The following is a 19,920-nucleotide window of genomic DNA, read 5'->3' as shown; positions in this document are numbered from 1 at the left end:
TGACTAAGGAAATCAACACAATACTGACTGAAATAGATGAAAAATAATTACCCAATCATGGCAAGAAAGCATGAAATGATCAGCTCCAAGGCTTCTGTTCTGGTATGGATACCTGTGAGCTATGAGATTGACATAACCAACAATAGTACGCTCTAGTACAGCTTTGTCACGAATAATTGGATCAAAGAGTAATGCAATGATCATAACAACGCTAAAGGGAAGAAAGAAGACATGAGCTTCATCGGGATCCCAAGTTTGGAATTTGGTATCTGTTTCCATTAAGCTAAGGAAGATTCCTTCCAAAGAGTATATGTTTTTGCAATGACCATTGTGAAATATGGGCAGTTCTCCCTCTTTGTAAATGAAGATCTTAAACAAGCGTTCCATTAGGAGGTAACTCCTGCGCAGTTGAAACAAGTTGGTTGTAATAGTTGACACAAAATATTTTTGTACCTTTTTTTAAAAATATAATTTATTTTTTAAGTTTCATTGTAACCAAAAAAGAATTGCACACTTCAACCATGATGTTAGGACATATGTATTTCACATGTTAAGAACATATGTCATGATTTTATGTAATTGGCTTATCTTTTGACAAAACGCACTTTACTTGTAATTGGGTAGATTTAGGATGTGTTTAAATACTTTAAGAAACCATGTTTCAAGATCAAGTGTTGAAACCTTCAAGTCTGTCCAAGAAAACAAGCTGAAAGTGCAGAATTACTAAAACTCGACAGCTAGCTCAACAACTAGCATGTGTCGAGGTTTAAGGAAGCTGTTTAGCCCGTGTGATCGACACCTGCTCGACACCTACTCAATAACTGCTCGACACCTTCTATCTATCGAGGTTTAAGAATTTCAGAATTCTGATACGATTTTCTTGGGATCCGTGAATGTGTCTTTGGGCTTTCTTTTCTCCTAATCCTAGACATATAAAAGGATTGTTTTAAGGACCGTCAAACAGTTCACAAGTTGCACAAGCATTGAAGAAACTCTGTTCAAGCAAATTTTGACCCAAGACGAAGTTCTTGCCTTAGTTTATCTCTTTCTCTTGAAGAAGTTGCTGTATATGTGTACCGTAGGGTTTTGTGACCAAGCATCTTCTTGTTCTTCATCGTGTGGATGAACCGAAGAACTTTGCAACCAACAACCTTCTTAGTTGGTGATTGAAGTCGTGTACTGGAATTCGCGTAATTGGTTAGTCACGTATTTGGGAGCCATGCATCGAAAGGGGAATTGTCACTACAGAACAAGTTCAATTGGGTATTGGGGTAAGGGTTCAACTGTAGGTTGATAAGGTACTTGGGATTCCTTTACTTGTAACCGCTTGTTGTGATAATAGTGGAGTTTTGGGAGTGGTGACCTGAAAATTACCCGGTGAGGTTTTTACTATTAGGTTTTCCCTATTCATAAACAAATCACCGTGTTATTTATTTTCTACTGCATAATTAGTTTATTGGTGATTTGTTTGTGCTACAACGCATTTGTATGTTAATTAACTTAATTAATTCACTTGGCTAAATTAATTGGTTAATTTATCACAAGGGGTCAATTTTTTTTTGGCCTATCAAGTGGTAGATTCGTTTTTGGCCTATCAAGTAGTATCAAAGTAGGCACACTCTGATTAGGTTTAATCTTTACTGTGTTGATCCATTGACCCCTGTTTGTTATGGATAGAGGACAATCATTAATTATACCTCCTTTATTTGATGGTACTAACTATGCATATTGGAAAGTACGCATGAGAGCTTTCTTGCAGTCTTTAGATGAGAAGGTGTGGCAAGCTATCGAGAGTGGCTGGACTAAGCCAAAGGAAGCGTCGGCCGATTGGGATGAAACCAAGATCAAGGCGGCAAACTTCAACAGCAGGGCATTGAATTCTTTATTCAGTGCGGTCACCAATGAGGAGTTCAAGAAGATATCCTCTACTGAAATTGCTAAGGAAGCATGGACCATCCTCCAGACAACCTATGAGGGTACAAAGGCTATTAAGGATTCAAAGCTTCAGAGGCTCACTACAAGCTTTGAAGAGATAAAGATGGAGGAGGATGAGTCATTCGATGAGTTCTATGCCAAACTAAAGGACATAGTGAACTCAGCCTTCAATCTTGGGGAAACCATTCCTAAACCCAAGATTGTAAGGAAGGTGCTCAAATCTCTCCCCGAGAGATTCCATGCCAAGATGACGGCAATAGAGGAATCAAAGGATATTGACAAGATTCCTTTGACTGAGCTGGTTGGAAACTTGCAGACCTACGAGCTAGGGTTAACAAGAATAGGCAAGTTGGGTAAAGGCAAGAGCATGGCTTTAAAGGCTAAGAGTAGTGACATAGATGAGTCTTCCGACGATGAAGATTCCGAGATGAAGTCCTACAACACCAGGCAGTTCAAGAAGTTTATGAAGAATGCAAGTGGAAAGGGCTTTGACAAGGGCCGTAGGCAATCCAGTTCTTCTCAGTTCAAGAGCCAAGATAAAGGAAAGAAGGATGCAAAGGATGGCGGTTAGTACACTGTTCCCGCAAGGCGTAAGTGCTTTAGGTGTCAAGGCTTCGGAAACATGAAACATGAGTGTCCTATATATCTCAAGAGCATTGGAAAGAGCAAGGCACTTACTGCTACTTTGAGCGACACCGAGCCTGAGGATGATTCCAACAATGAGGATGATGGATTCTTGAATGCCTTCACTACCACTGTTAATCCTACTGATGGGATTGTTGAAGATGTGGTTGAAGAAGAGGAATTGGTGGAATCCAAGTTTGAGAAGGTGGATGATCAAGATGACATCCATACAACCTATGAGAAACTATACAAGCTTTTTGAGAAGCATGAGAAACTGTATAGGCTAACTACCAAGAAGCTCAGTGATGTGGAACTTGACCGTGAGGAGCTTTCCACAAAGTTTGATGAGGCTAATCAGACTATTGGAGCACTAAGGTTTGAGAACAATTTCTTGGCTGAAAAGACCAAGAAGCTTGAAGCGGAGCTGTTTTAAGTCAGAGCTCAATTGGAGAAGACTTCAAGTGCGAAGCTTGACAAAATGCTCAGCATTCAGAAATCTGCTTCAGATCGAACAAGTTTAGGGTATGGTCTCTCTTCCTCTAATATTGCTTCTACTTGTACTACTGTTTTTGTTCCTCCTGCTAATAATGTTAAAATTAAGAACAATGAGATTAAAACTAAATTAGCTAGTGAGAACTTAGACAAGGGTAAATCTATCTTAGGAGCACCCCCTAAACTTGAGAAGAAAGATGTAAAAAACCCTAGGGCTTAAAAGGCTAACTCTCAAAAGCACAAACAGAAGAAGCAGCATCTTTGTCATCATTATGGAGTTGCCGGTCATACTCGACTAAATTTCTATAAGTGGCTAGCCACTCAACAGAGCAATGGCATGATAGCATCTAGAAGCCAAAATCAACTTCAATCCTCTCTTGCTCCTCTTGGAGATATTCTCAAAGCCTTCATGTTCCTTTCAAACTTGAACGGTTTTAATTCTTCCCCCTCATCGCTGGTTCAAGGGTTTGCTAGACAAAAAGGTTCTTACAAGGTGTGGAAGGAAAATGGCTCCAAGTGATTCTATCACTTTTCTCTTACTCTCTTCTTGTTTTTGTGTATGCATTACTTGTGTGTTTTGCTTTCAAGTTTTGAGTCAATCTAGTTTTTAAGATTTTCTTTGTTAAATATGTTTTTGTTTGGTTATTTTTCTGTTTTGTTTTGTTTTGTTTTTCATATAAAAATTTAAAAAAAAATTGAAAAATTAGAAAAATACAAAAACAGTGTGTGTTTTGTGTACATTGGTACTTGTGTACCTTGGATAGCTATTGAAACAAAGTTTTCTAAATTTTGTATCTCTTGTAGCTTAGATGAGCATCTCTATGCACAACTAAGCAAGTGAGATTTGTGGCTCTTGTTTGTGATGAGTAAGATTAAGTTATCTCTTATACTTAACACTCGTATCACTCTTTTTGACGGGAAGGATTAAAAAATCCTAAGAGAAAGGCATAAATAACCATCTCACCACTATTGCCCGTCAATCATAATATGACACCTATATGCTTCAGCATAGCAAAAGTGCAGTGTCAATGACATTTATGTGCTTTGGCATAGCAAAATTGGAATGTCAAATGCTTACCATCATTGGGTATTTTCTTTTCTCTCTTGTATATGCCCATGCAATATTTGCTCAAAATAAAAATATGCTAAGAAAACTAAAAAGCAAAAAGATCAAAAATGCTTTAAATATGATTGCAAGCGTGTATTCTAGGAGATGTGGGAGTTATAGGATGTACCTCGAAGGTGATAGTCCCCATCAAGCAATTATGATTGTGTGTAAGTTAAAGTGATTTTCTCATATCTCAAATCGTCAAAACATGTATACACTTATACTATCTTGTGATGTTTTTCACACACAACACGCAATATTCTTTGCTACTCTTGATACATGTGCAGGTACAATGTGATTTGGGCATCACAAAGTTTTACATGTGTTAATGTATGCTCACTAAACTGTCTTGACTTGTTTTTTGAAAAATAAAATCTGTTAGACTTGTTTAGTGTGTGTGTGTGTGTGTGTTTTTGGGATCCATGTGCTTAAAATTGTTGTTGAGAGATGATTTTGAAAGGTTTATATGGTGTTTGGATCATTGGTTGAGTTGCTTGTTGGATTGCATTCATGTCTGTGTTTTTCACTTCTCAAAAAACTACTTTTAAAAGCTAGCTCGACACCTCCTCGATACCTTGCTATTTGTCGAGCTTCTTAAGCATTTTCTTATCGCAATCTCGACAGCTTCTCAACAACTGGTGGATCGATTGAGAAAGTTCCTGCCTCCTCGACAGCTTCTCGACACCTAGTGGATCGATCGAGCTTTTGTTTTTGTATCTGATGGTTTGTTCCTCAACACCTCCTCGATACCTGTATCTGTCAAAGACCAATTTCTCGACACCAACCTCGACAGATGTCTTGACACCTCTCGACACCTTCATCTGTAGACATTTACTGAGGTACTATTTAATCTCCTCATGCGATCTGCAGCTCATTTCTTTCGATCTCTCTCTCGATAGCTTTCTTTTTTTCTCTCCTAAACAATCTCATCTCACTCCAATCTTGATCCTTAAGGTTTCTTCAAGCTTTTTCAAGATTTTCTTCACTTGGTAAGCTTCTTATCTCTCATTCTTCATGCATTTCATGTTTTGAAACCTAGGTTTTGGGGTTTTTGAAAATTTTTGGGGTTTTTCAAAATTGATGAATTATTGTTGAAATTTTGGGATGGGTTTTCACTTAAATGAGTTTAAAATCTCATGCATTGCATCACATTAGCATTATAATAGTATTATCATGCATTTAGATGTGTGCAAATTGTTTGTATGCTGATAGGTTTGGATTGGGCTAAATCCATGATGCAATTTCTTTTGCATGTCACATGTTCATGCATTTCCCATGCATACGTACTCTCTTTTTAATATACTTGTTATATTTGAATTGCTTGGGACTTTTCTGATTGTCTTTCTTTCTCTCCCTCTCTTTCTGTTTATGTTAGTCGTGTCTATGGCACCTAAGCGTAAATCTACTCAGGCTCGGAACCCTCTTCGTTCTGGAGCTTCTTCATCTTCTGATCCTGCTCCTCTTTCTCTTCGGTTCCATGATGATGATGCCTACAAGGCATTCTCAGAGAACTTTTCTAGAGAGGTGTTCATTCGGAACGCCAAGTCATTCTGGCGGACTTTACCGACACTGACCTTCCCACTGTCATTCACAGTCGGGAATGGGAGTCACTGTGTGACGTCTCGGTCACTTGTTCTCTCATGCTTATCCAGGAGTTTTACTCCAACATGCACAGCCTCATGCTCGATTCTTGTTGTCTCTTCTTAAGCATCTTACTATAGATTTCCCTTCTCATTTCATTTTTTCTATTATAGATGTTCATCTAGATTCGGCATCCCGTGATAAGCTACGCCATTTTTCTGTTCCTTTTCCCTCTTCTAACCATTTTTCTATCATGTGTGCCATAGACTATGCTACCGTTAAACATAGCGAGGCGCAGTTTCAGTCAAGACAGTCGGATTCAGCAGCTCCTCCCTTCCATTCAGCTCCATCCCATTCTGCTCCATCCACATCCGCTCCCTCCTTTTCTTCGAGCGATGTGTCACTAGGAGACATCATGGCGTAGCTTCAGCGCATGGATACTCGTTTAGATACACTCTCTACAGAGATGTATCAGATGAATGTCTGTGTTGGTCGTATTGCACTACGACAGGCGACCATGAGCGGATTTGCTCCCGAGACTACTCCTTCACCACCTTCTTTTGATTCTGATTTTGATGGTGATGACGATGATGCTTCTGAGGATGATGCTGATGGAGATGCTAGCTCTACCGATGAGATGTCTACTTGACACTCTTACCCTTTGTCACTCGTGACAAAAGGGGGAGTAGTTTTGGATATGAGAGTAGTCATTCTTAAGGAGAGAGTTAGTATAGGACCATTTTGTTAGGGGGAGTGTTGATATGTTTTGAGGGATGTAGTGAGGCTATTATGTATCTTTTCTTTTCTTTCTTTTATAGATACATCGTTCTTGTACATTAGGTCTTGTGACCATTTTTTTTACACATACATTGTACTTATTCTCTTTATATATGGATGTATATTTCTTTCACCTACCCTTACATTTCTTTTCTCTCTTTATACACATGTTTCTTATGCTTGTATGCAATCTATTATTTCTGTTTCACACAAAGATGCCTTAATGATTTTTGTTTAAAGTGTTTCAAAAGTACAGGTTGTCAAAGTCTACTTGCCATAAACTCTCTTCTTGCAAATTTTTTCAAGAGTTTGTGTTAGGATAGATTTTATTGTATTCAACAAGTGAATATGAGTTGAGTGATTTATGACTTCTCTCATATGTTCATTTGTTTGTTGTGGTTTTATCACAAATTGTCAAAGGGGGAGATTGTTAGGACATATGTATTTCATATGTTAAGAACATATGTCATGATTTTATGTGATTGGCTTATCCTTTGACAAAACGCACTCTACTTGTAATTGGGTAAATTTAGGATGTATTTAAATATTTCAAGAAACCATGTTTCAAGATCAAGTGTTGAAGCCTTCAAGTCTATCCAAGAAAACAAGCTGAAAGTGCAGAATTACTAAAGCTCAACAACTAGCATGTGTTGAGGTTTAAGGAAGCTGTTCAACCCGTGTGCTCGAAACCTGCTCGAGAGCTGTTTGACACCTCCTATCTGTCGAGGTTTAAGAATTTTAGAATTCTGATATGATTTTCTTGGGATCCGTGAATGTGTCTTTGGGCTTTCTTTTCTCCTAACCCTAGACATATAAAAAGATTGTTTTAAGGGCTGTCAAACAGTTCACAAGTTGTACAAGCATTGAGCAAATTCTGTTCAAGCAAATTGTGACCAGAGATGAAGTTCTTGCCCAAGTTCATCTCTTTCTCTTAAAGAAGTTGTTGTGTATGTGCATCGTAGGGTTTTGTGACCAAGCATCTTCTTGATCTTCATCGTGTGGATGAACTGAAGAACTTTACAACCAACAACCTTCTTAGTTGGTGATTGAAGTTGCGTACTGGGATTCGTGCAATTGGTTAGTTACGTACTTGAGAGTCGTGCATCGAAAAGGGAACTGTCACTACAAAACAAGTCCAATTAGGTATTGGGGTAAGGGTTCAACTATAGGTTGGTAAGGTACTTGGAATTCTTTTACTTGTACCGCTTGTTGTGATAATAGTGGAGTTTCAGGAGTGGTGACTTGAAAATTACCCAGTGGGGTTTTTACCGTTAGGTTTTCCCCATTCATAAACAAATCACCGTATTATTTATTTTCCGCTACATAATTAGTTTATTGGTGATTTGTTTGTGCTACCATGCGTTTATATGTTAATTAACTTAATTAATTCACTTGGTTAAATTAATTGGTTAATTTTATCACAAGAGGTTGATCCATTTTTGGCCTATCACATGAGATTTTCCAACCCATTTTTTTTTTTTTATTGTTAATATGAGCATTCCGTACATCTTGAATACTTGACCATTCCTCCATATGTGAATCCTCCTTCTCGTATACACTGAGTAATTACAATTAATGAGTTCTTTGTGGCTAACCCATGATATATAGTTGTTAGGATTTATGAACCGAAGACTTCATAGTTCACATATGAGGCTTGAGAAATACTAAACCAACCTCTTAATATGTTGGATTTTCTGATCTTGGAGTATGAGACACTAGATTACAAATCATGTAGCTCTCTCAAGGAATTTGGGCCACTAGTTTCCCATTCTTTTAACTTGCCCAAACCAATTCTAATGTTTATGAAAAAACCAGAGGGATTTAAGTGATAGTCTAGTGTTACTTGCATCTTTTGTGGTTCAAACTTTACATTTCCTTTTCCACTATTTCTTTTAATTTTTTTTAGGAAAAAAAAAAGAAAAAAAAGAAAAAGAAAAAGAAAGAAAGAAAGAAAGAAAGATTGGTTCATCATTTTCTAAAGAAAGCCAACTACAAAAAAAAAAAAAAAAAAAAAGATGTATAGGAATGGTCAGCTCCTAATGCTAAATTTAGGAGTGTGGGTGAGAGAGAATAGATCTAACACATCCAACTCTTTATGGCAATCTCATGATCTAAAATTTTGAAGTTCTTCTATATCAAAGTATGGCTATAATCTCTAGAATTCCTGATCATCACTTTGTTACTATTACTTTAACTAGTATGTAACCCGTGCTACCGCACGGGAATGGATATATTATTAATCATGAGTTTATTCATGTTTAAAAGGCTCAATTAAGTCTAAATTCATATTATTAACCAGAAAATTTCATTAACAAAACTTAGAAGTATATATATATATATATAATAAAGTTATAAGAATTTGATATCATTATGTTTCTTTAAAAGAAAAAAGGGAAGAGAGGAGAAGAAATGGAAAGGAAAATTTAGATTGTTAGATCTATATATCTGAACCATGTCATACTATTTCAGAAAACAAAGTGTTTTAACTCATCATATTTCTTGGGTAAAACTCCATATGTTCCGTTAAGCAACTGAGCATGCATTCAACTACTCAAAAGATTTTCTCAAAAAAAAAAAAAAAATACTCAATAGATGATGAGAAGAAAACAATAGCCTATTTGACATCACTACATTATAGTCATGATACAAATTTTTACGCAAAATTCAATAGACATTATAAGGAAAATTTTGATGCATTCAAGCAAATATATAACTGATCCAAATAGCCACAATACAATTATATACACTATATTGACTTGGTCGAAAATTAAAATAACTAAAAACATAGTAATCAAAGATGAAATGAACACCCTTTCCAAGCTCTGCAATTTGTTTCATAGCAATAGACACAACACAATTATTGATAAAACATGAATATTCAAATAAAATTTAACCTTTTGCATGTTTAACTTAGCTCTGTCTCTTCGTTACAACAGGAATGAAAGAAACTGAAAAAATATAACTATAAAAATTCATGTTTCCTCAGTTTCTTTTATATATAAAGTGTGCGAGGACACCATTTTTGCTAATACAATTTTAATATTATGCTTTATATTCATTGTAAGTCTTGTAAGTCTCAGAACATATCTGCCAAAAGGGATGTAGTAGTCTCTAAATGTGTGAGAATGTCCTTGCAAATCAAAATGGGAAATTGCTATTAACGTACAAAATGCAATAAATCCATCTACTTTCAAGCTACAAATTCCCTCTCAAACTTTGATTTCGACATTAAATCCTAAGTTTGGCATCAGGATGAAGCTACAAACGAAGAAAAGAAGAAGTTCAATATTGTTTACCTGAGAAAGAAGAAAAAGAAGAAGCCTGAAACTAGGAAAACAATTCCAAAGGATAGATTAAGCAGTCTACATAATTCATTGAAATAATCCAATATTAAATCCTAATTTATGGCCAAGTGCAGATTTCTTCTTGGCATTCTCTATTCTTTAAAAAGACTTTTGAGAGAGGGCTTAGTTTTTTGTTCTTTTGAGTCAAAGTAGTGTAAATCTCATTCAAAACTCTAATGTGATTCTGATTGACAACAATAATCAAACACATTCAAGGCAACTCATCAAATGACAAAAACCCCAACTCACATTTGCACCAAATCTAAGCTGCCTAACTCACTGGCTTTTGATGAAAGAAAGTCCAAAACCTCAGCTGAAATTTTTTTACTACAAAGAGGCAAGTACTTTTAGCTAGAAAAAAAGAGAAGAAAATGGAAGTCTAAAACTCTTCCCAAACCTATATAAAAAAGAGGAAAAAAAAATGAAAGAAAATGTTCATCAAAGTATCCTTCACAGTAAAATATATATTAGTGCAAGGGCATGTTGTACAACCCCTCATTTATCCTGCTTGCAAGAATGCTATGTATAAAATACAATATCACTCCAATTATAATCAACTCCAACTATCTTTTATAGAATTTTAAAAATATATATCATATGTTACAATGGTGTCCTTCTAGAAACAAAATATAAAGCACATAGTATGACACAAAACATAGAAATTAGCAGAGATCAAAATACTTACAGCAAGTAAACTATTTAATAGAATTTTCAAATTTCAAATTTCTCAAATGAGCATTAAAACCAAATTATGCTCAAGTAGAAATTGTCCATCAAAAGAATAATGCCTACTACAAAAAAGCTTACCATAGATATAGGATGGCAAGATGCAGAGAAATAAGTTTCAAAGAACAAAATGCCCATTGTTCCTAATTTCCTGCTTCTTTGCCAAGTTTGCATTCTATTACATGTTCGAATATATATATATTTTAAAAAATCAATAGAAAAGGGGAAAATCCCTAAACTTACCATTAAATTATGATATTCATTGTAACGCAATTACATGCCTCAATCACTGTGATTTGTGAACTCTTAGACCTTTACATCACAACCCCAGGAAAAATAATTGAAAAAAGAAGCCCTCAAAGAACTTGTAAACAACGAAATAGAAAGAACATAGGAAACCAAATTATAAAGAGGAGCAACATGTGAAAAATAACACCTAGTATGAATTTCAAATTAAATACATAGATAACTATCACAATCAAATTTATAAATGATTGAATTATAGCATTTTTATGAACTGCATCAATAACTAATAAGCAGAATTTTCGAAAAAAAAATTTTGGTTCAATGAACGAAGCAAGTTAAATTATTGATAATGAGGAGATATTTGATAGAATTTTAATAACAATAATTAATAGTTCTTATGTGATTATTTAATATTAAAAAAGTTTATACTGACACACCACTTACAATTTCATTACAACCTAAACTAACTTGGATTTGGTTAGTAACCCAAAACAAAATGAATTCTAACCCAAATACCTTAATCAAAACCAATCCAATATTACATTACTCTAGTATTTCAGAAACCAAACACAGCCAGCCCAACATGAATGATATGTAAGTAAGTATTAAGATAAAGAATCCAGGCTAGCTGGGAAAAAAAATCACAATCAGATTTTTTTTAGGGTAAAAAACAATGCTTTCGGTAAAAAATTGCGATAACAAAATGAAAAAACTACTCGATGAGGGAACATTGTTGCCACCACCACCATCATTATCGTCATACCCAACTACAGACATGTCTTCTTTACATTGAAACTCCATTCAAAATTAACACCCATTTATAACAAAAACTACTTCCTACTTTAATAATTAAAAATTTTCCTTCACCACTTTGGCAAGCTTTATAAATGCAAGAAACATCTAGAAATCCTACTAAAAAAGAGCTAATCATCACCAGCTGTTTTACAATGCATGTCAAACCTCGCTTGAATCCTCTGACATTCAACCTGTCTTTGTCTTTTCTATACTTTCTTTCTTCAAAAATATATTGGACAATCCTGATTATGAACAAATAAGTAAATTGCAGCCACAATAACTGAGCCAAACACCACATCATTTTTTCTCATATGCTCAATTTTTTTTCAAAATTAGCACTCTTCTTCTTACTAAATTCTGAGATCTCTTAGGTAACCCACTCAAGCATTGTTTTATTTTAATACTCTTCACATGTAAGCAATCACTCAAACTTGTTTTCATAACTCATGTTTGTGTCATAACTCATAGCTTTCTTAGCCCTGCAACCCATAAAAAAAAAAAAAAAAAAAAAAAAAAAAAAAAAAAAAAAAAAAAAAAAAACTTTACTAGTAGTAGCAATTTTTTTGGATATGGGTTCTCATTTAAACTCTAATTTTCTTTTCTAAGAAATACTTCCTTATCTGTATATATCTAATTGTGTTTTCTAGATAAGAAATAAGTAGTTCAAAATTCCTAGTTATCATGCTTTTCATAGGAATAACCCACCAAATTGTTCAAAAAGTTTTTCATAGGCACAAACCATAGTAGATAATTACGAAAGCAGTAAATGATAATAAACCAAAATACAAAACTCAAACAATATGATCCATACAAATAAAGAACTATAATAACTCTCTACATCGGAATGTTAAAGGTTGAGCATAAGGAAATAAATTCGTAGCTATAAATAATTATAGATATAAACACATTCAAAACTTTGTTTTTTAAATAATTTAGTGACAGGAAATTACAAAAGGCCACAGATATAACAAAAATGGGACGATGATCATTTGACAATCCCAACCTTTTTTTTACAAATCAAATAGAAGAAGGAAATTAAAAGGAAGCAAAAACTTACAAAAGGATTTAAGTTTGACAGCTTTTCAGCAGCAATTGCATGATGGTAATCTTGCCTACCATATCCACTTTGGGGTGTTTAAAACTTTTTCTACACCTACACATCAATAATACTATCAATGTTAACTTTGGAGCAAATAGCAGATCACTAATTTTGTTGGTCCATGATTGTAAGAATTTACAAATAAAATAAAAACTAAACTTCTAGCTTACTATTGTCATAAGGTAAGGCAATATTTATAAAAATTTGAATTAATATCAATATCAATATCAATCGATTGTTTTTATTACTAATGTCATAAATGATGACATGGTTTGTCTTTATAAAGGATGGAAGAACATAATTCTTTAGAATGCAGCTCCTAATCTACAATTGAAAATATTAACTACAAAATAAGATCATTCTTATCTGATTAAAACCATTATAGAAGGAAAAAGAATAATTGTTTATAATATTTAGCTTTCTGCATCAAATAGGGAAATAAACACTAGATAACAAATTTATTTTAGAAACAATAAAGCTTCTATGAGAAATTCCATAAAAGCCTATCAACTACTCAAAACACATAGATTTTAGAAATATATATATTGGGCAGCGTTGGTGTAGTAATCTAAAGCATTTTCTTATCTTTCTTATTCTCTCTCTCTCTCTCTCTCCCCTTCACTCTCCTCTGTCTCCCTCACTTGCTAATCTGGCATCAAGCTACTATCCCAACTCTTATAACTTGCATTTAGTAGGTAAAATTTTCTGAGTTGTTTAATCAGTCATTGATGATCATAAAGAGGATCTAAAATGCAACATCAGACTCATAACATCAGGATTACATGAGAAAATACAATTCTCATGCAGTCGCAGATATCTCAATAACATGGCACTACACAGTACTAAACATTACCTTATATATGTTCAGTCACAATGGCCTAATGCTTGTCATGCTGCTTTATCTCTTAAGCTTTATCTTACGTCTAGCTTCCTGGACAGCTTCTACATCTGCTTGCCTTTTCTTCCACTCACCTTAAAATAAAATCAGAATTAAGAAACAATTGACCAAAAATTCAGTTCAAGCCTTTCTTCGAATAGTTTGATGGGAATTGAGAAACCGAGGAAAAAATTGATTTGAAAAAAACAAAAATAGATAATGGAAAATCCTTAAGAGAGAGAGGTTGAAGCATAGTCAATTTGTGTTTTCCATGCCCAACAACAATAGAGACAGATTACATGTCACTACTTTCAATTTTGCAATAAATCTAATGAAACACACATGAACAATTTTTATCTGTTTTGAAAACCCATTTATCAATGAGGTTTACCAACAAAAAAATTGGGATTATTCAACTGACATGATTATCAATTTTCTTGTTAACCCTTCTCATCAACATTTCTTCAAACATATGAAACCAAAAAGATACAAAAATTGGAATTATTGTCAGTAACAAAAATTAATGGCAATGCAGGCAATCCATAGTAAAAGAGAGAAAAGAAAATGCACTTAATATTTCAATATAAAACAAATATTGAAATCAATAGAAAAGCAAAAAAACCAAATAAGAGATACGATAAAGGGGAAGAATTGACAATTTCTTCTTCATCTTTGGACTTGGCTTCCCATTCAACACCATGAATTCATAAACAACAAAAAAAAAAAAAAAAAAAAAGGCTTTAATTAATAGTAAACATCAAATACCAAATCAAATTCACATATAAACAACCAAATGTTTTCCAAGTTTCACACTGTAACAAAGCAAAATGAAAAGAAGAAATCATAAAAGTACTGCCCATTTCATAAAGTAGAACATTCACATACAAAATGATAGTTCCTTAATACAAATAAATTCAGCAAAGAAAGAACAGAATGAATGAATGAATCATAATTTCCCAAATCAAAAAAGGGAATAGTTTTATACAATTTGAAATGGTAATTGAATAGGAAAAAAAAAACCATGCCTACCTTCTACTAAATCCATATATTTTTCAATAGGGATAAAAGTTTTGCTGTTGGTGATAAATCAACAACAAAACCGATTTTCCAAATCAAAACCCCCCCAAAAAAAAAACTATGAACGTAGATATTAGAAAACAGGGAAAGGCTTAGTGATTTCTGTAATCCAAAATAGGGAAAAAAAATCGAAAAATTGAGAAAACAAACATTTCCATGGAGAATCCAAAAGCCCGAAACAAAAAAGAATCAAAACCAAAATCAAATCTAAACCTATCCAACAAAAAAAACTCAATAAAAAGTAATGTTTCATTCCCAAATCTTAAAAAAAATGAAGGAAAATGTACCGGAGCCGGTTCCTACGATCTGATGGTGACAGATATGTAGCCCATAGATTTTTCTTTCCCTATGTGCTTGCAGCGATGCTTTAAGTCTGAAGAGGGAACGGAGAACTCTCTCCTTCTCTCTTATTTCTCTGTTTTTGCCCTCTCCAAACCTAAATCATATATAACCCCAAATTTCAAAAAATCAAATCAAAACCTAATGTTACCCAAATACCTGAATAAAAATCAATCCAACCAAATTTCTCAAAACTAATTCATATTTCATACCCATACCCAGATCTAAGAAAGAATGAAAAGAAGAAAAACTTACCGGTGGTAGTTCTCTCAATGTCTGTCTCCTTCTCATCTCTATATCGCAAGGTTTATTTTTTCCTCCTTCTCTATCTCTGGATCGCAAGCATCGGTGTTAAGAAAATTGAAAAGGAAGCGAAAAGAAAGTATCAGAATATGAGAAACGGAAGGCGCCCTTACGGTGATGTCTCTCTATCTCTGCCTCTCTATTTCTCTGTCTCTCTTTTCTCTCGATCCCTCTTTCTCCTTTCACCGTGTAGTAATCTTTCTTTTCCTTTTTTATCTTTTTTTTCTTAAGCAGCTAGTATCCTTTTATACCAAGAGGCTCCAAAATCCCACTTAAATTTTAGACAAGTGGAGGAAAATTAGAGGCTGTTTGGATTGAGTTTTTTGATAACTCAATTCTCTGTTTCCATAACTCATAACTCAAAAATGGTAGGACCCATAGTAAAAAGGTTGTTTGGCCAAACGATAACTCTGTTTCCATAACTCTGTTTCCATCACTCAATTATCTGATTTTTGAGTTATGAGTTATGGAAACTGAAAACAACAAAAGGTTGTTTTCAGTTTCCATAATTCATAACTCAATGGCATTTCCGTAAATAAACAAACATGAGGGACCCACAGCCGCAACTTTTGACCGCCCTTTTTTTTTTTTTTTTTTTTTTTTTTTTTTTTTTTGGGGTTGGCGTTGGCTGTTTGTTTTTTTTTTTTTTTCTTTTTTTTTTCTTTTCCTGGGTTGGCCGTTCAGTTTTTTTTTTTTTTTTTTTTTTCTAGGTTGGCGTTGTTCTTTTTTTTTTTTTTTTTCTTTTTTTTCTTTTTCTTTTCCTAGGTTGGCTGTTTTTTATTTTTTATTTTTTATTTTTATATATATATATATTAGCTTCGGTGAGTTGGGTACTAAAAAAAAACTATACTGGCTGACAGGTGTGGGACCCATGAATAGTGTGAAAAAATTGAATGATGAAAATAAAAGTGATGTTGCCAAATGAGTGTGAAATAATGAGTGATGAGTGATGAGTAATGAGTTATGAGTGATGAGTGATGAGTGATGGAAATTGAGTGACGGAAATTGAGTGATGAAAAAAGCTTACCCAAATAGGCTCTTAGACTCTAATTTCATATTGAAATTGGTGTGGTCCTCACATGAATCTAGACACATGTCACACAATTAGAGTTATAATTTGGAATTGCAATCTAGACACGTGGCACAAAATTAGAGTTCTAATTTAAAACTGCAATTTGAGTTTCTCTTTGCTTCACCTATTATTTTAAATATAGATTAGGAAATATCAGTCTGACTATCTCTTGATGGCTTTTTCAGAGAACTTGGTATTTTCTAATCAAATATTCAAACTGTCTACCAAAAAAAAAAAACACCACAATTGCAATATAGAGAAATCAAGGATATTGAAAGTTCAAATATGTGTATAAACACCCTTGAACGTTTAGACCCCTAATTAACAAATTAACCAATTCAAGCTTTATGTCAAACAACTAGTGTGCGGAAAATGAACACAAGCTATAATGTAGAATTGGATAAACTATCTAAGACAAATTAAAATCACAATCCACAGCAGATAATAAAAGGCAAAGACAAAAGGGAAGGAAGATGCAAACACAAAGACAACACGCGATGTGTTATCGAAGAGGAAACCGAAACCCTCGGCGTAAAACCTCTTCGTCGCCCTCCAAGCGATAAACAATCCACTAGAAAATGTAGTTGGGATACATGGACAGCAATAGACCCTCCAAGCCTAATCTACCCAGTGCACCTAAGCCCTCCAAGCTTCTTACTCCAACAAGGTTGCGCCGAACCTTTTTCTTTTCTAGCTTCCCGGATTCCATTACTAGACCGTAGCATCAACCAATGTAGATTGGTTCCTTCCTAACTGCTTCCCAAAAAACCAAACAGCCCTCTCATAGTGATGAATATGGTGAGAACAAGGTTTTGGTAAAATGCCTCTCAAGGATTTGACAATAGAGAGGAAGAGAGTTGAGGAATTTGAAGAGACTCTAATGTATAGATTGTAGGTGAATCAATCTTGTTTTTCTTTAGGGTTTCTCTCTCAAAATTCTCTCTGGAAGCTCTCTTTCATTTGTGGGTATAAGGGGTATTTATACTAGAGTGAGAGAGAAATGTGAAACGTCAGGTTTTACAAAACAGGGGTGGCTCGCGGCTTGACCTTGCGACTTGACTGAGTTGCGAGATCCAGTCGCGAGATAACCGTATGGCCAGTTGTCCTGTTTTGTCCTGTAGTGCTCTAGCTAGCATGACTGTTCACCTTCTGGCACGCTTGGCACGTGTGCTGCGTCTGGCGGCTTGAAGCCGCGAGTCTCTGTTTTCTTGCACACTCTTGAGCAATCGACTCTCTATCTCACTCACTACCCTTACAACAAACCCACCTAAATACAGGGTTACTAAATGCTGAAATACAAGCAAATTTGGCACGGAATAAAGCCAATAAAATGGTTGATTAAATTCAACCTTATAATCTCCCCCTTTGGCTATTCCGTGAAAAAACCCTAAAATAGACTCTAGACTTAACATGTGAGTTGGGAACAGTTGAACAAAACTCACTCACACCTAACTCTAGAAGCTGTGAAGCACTTGAATCATAAGATCATGAAACTCCTGAAACACAACAATACACCATGATCATTGTATGCAGAAAAGCATGAAATGCATATGAAACAAGCTTAAGGTGATCAAGCAAAGATGAAGTGAAGTTTCAAATCATGGCTTGATCAACCAAGTAATCACCACAAGGTAGTGATCACAATGTTCATTCACACTTGGAATGAACACTTGAACATACAAGTTAACAAGAACAAAGCAAGATACTTGTATGCCCAACACTCAACCAATGCATAATACACTAAGTATATGCATCTAGGAACAATCCCACAAGGGCACAAGAGTGACAGTACATAAATCAAAATGCAAGACATTTAGATAGAAGTACTGATTTAATCAAAGCATAAAAGGCTGCATTAAGCAAGATACAAACCATAAAGCCTACAGAATATGCATAAAAACATAACCCTAAAAGCTTACAAAAGCAACATGGGTACAAAACACAATATATCAACTTAAACTGAATAACATCAACATTATATATAAAAGAGTAAACCAAGATTATAAGTTATGAGTTAGAAACAAGAATACACCAAACCCACAGTGTATCAAACCCATATAAACACTAAAAATCCAAAAACATAAACCTATAAGTTTAAAGGATAATACTTAAAACAAAAGTATGTGTGTACTCCGCCTATCACTATGCACACTTCCCTTTGAACTTTCTCCCCCTTACTGAATGCTCTCCCCCTTTTTGGCACAAATAGCTAAAGGCTGTCGTCCAACTTTCGTTGAATAGGGTCTAGCTGATTCTCCATAGTCTCGAGACGCATTTGAACATGGTTGTTTGTGGAGTAGAGAAGTGTCACAATCTCATCAATGCGTTTCTAAATATGTTCAAGTAAACTACCCACTCTATCAGTATGAGGATCAGTCTGTGCTTGCAGAATGCTAGCTTGTGGAACTTCAGGAATAGCATGCGAAGTAGGTGTGGTATGTGCAGGTGTCTCTGACTCAGGGGCAGATGGAGTAACCAGAGAGATGTGTGCACTCTTTGGTGTTTTAGAGGAGTGACTTCTGCTAGCTTGAAGAGTGTGCATGGAAATAGGACATTGACGGGTCAACATTTTTCCATCTATGGGAGGAACAATGCCTTCACGAAGAATGAGCTTCATGATGAGACTACAAAATGGAATAATTCCTCGAGCTGCAGTTCGAACCACGGTCTTCCTCATGGTGTAAAAGATGTGAGCACAGATATCAATGGGGGCTCCTGTAATAAGATCACAAAGGAATTGAGCTCTCCCAAGATTTATGAATGTAGTGTTGGACAGTGGGTAGAGATTAGTGAACATGATCAACTTCAGTGTGGTCAGCTCTGGTGCAAACTTTGCGGTGCTGATGGATGGGCCTGTATTGGATACTTCATGATCAGATCCTAGGATTTGTAGAATGTCTTGAATCTCTGGAGTTCGATCATCATACGGAGTTAGATCCACATTCTGAGATCTAGTGATGCCAAGAACATCTGCAATGGAGTTTGGGGAAACGCCAAATTCCTTTCCTTTGACCCAGAAAATAAGTTCAACTCCAAGATCACTTGCATTGGAGAAGCATTCTTTAACCAGTTCATCCATTGGATCGACAAAGTTCCCAAACAAGTTTGCCTAATCTCGTGACTCAAAGATTCGAGGGACAAAAATGGTCCCTAAGGTGTTAAACTCCACCACCTGTTCCACTATAGAAGTTGACTTGTCAAAGATGTTTGAGTAGATGTGTGAGGTAATCGGGGTTCTAAACCTCTCCTCATTGGAGTCTTGAGATGACTGTGATGAGAGTCGAGTCCTTTTAGCAACTGGGGTTGCTGGATCGTCAGCAACAATGTCTTTTCCCTTAGAGGATCGACGAGTCATCTGCAAGAAAATAGGCCCACAACAAAGAACCAAAAACAGCACCACACAAGATAAATATCAACATGCTTCGATGCAAATAAGAGTGAAAACCAGAGAATTGAATACACAAATACTAAGCTTCGATGCAAATAAGAGTGAAAACCAGAGAATTGAATACACAAATACTAAGC

General features: G+C 35.1%; 1 protein-coding gene and 1 long non-coding RNA gene across 2 annotated transcripts in view; both read right to left on the bottom strand.

The window, feature by feature from the left end:
* Nucleotides 1-19,920, bottom strand: part of LOC126721634 (probable glycosyltransferase At3g07620) — a 35,818-nt gene that overhangs the window by 1,073 nt on the left and 14,825 nt on the right. The window contains exon 5 of the mRNA XM_050424686.1: nucleotides 52-400. Within this exon, the coding sequence (XP_050280643.1) occupies nucleotides 52-400 (349 nt within the window). The remainder of the gene's footprint in view (nucleotides 1-51; nucleotides 401-19,920) is intronic.
* Nucleotides 13,579-15,500, bottom strand: LOC126720986 (uncharacterized). The gene is made up of 3 exons (XR_007653760.1): nucleotides 15,276-15,500; nucleotides 14,969-15,117; nucleotides 13,579-13,699 (listed from the first exon to the last, which is right to left on the bottom strand). It is a non-coding gene; the product is annotated as an uncharacterized LOC126720986 (long non-coding RNA).

This window comes from Quercus robur, chromosome 4, assembly GCF_932294415.1.
Source record: "Quercus robur chromosome 4, dhQueRobu3.1, whole genome shotgun sequence".
Taxonomy (NCBI): domain Eukaryota; kingdom Viridiplantae; phylum Streptophyta; class Magnoliopsida; order Fagales; family Fagaceae; genus Quercus; species Quercus robur.
The sequence above is the reverse complement of the archived record's forward strand: the minus strand, read 5'-3'. Positions and strand labels throughout refer to the sequence as shown.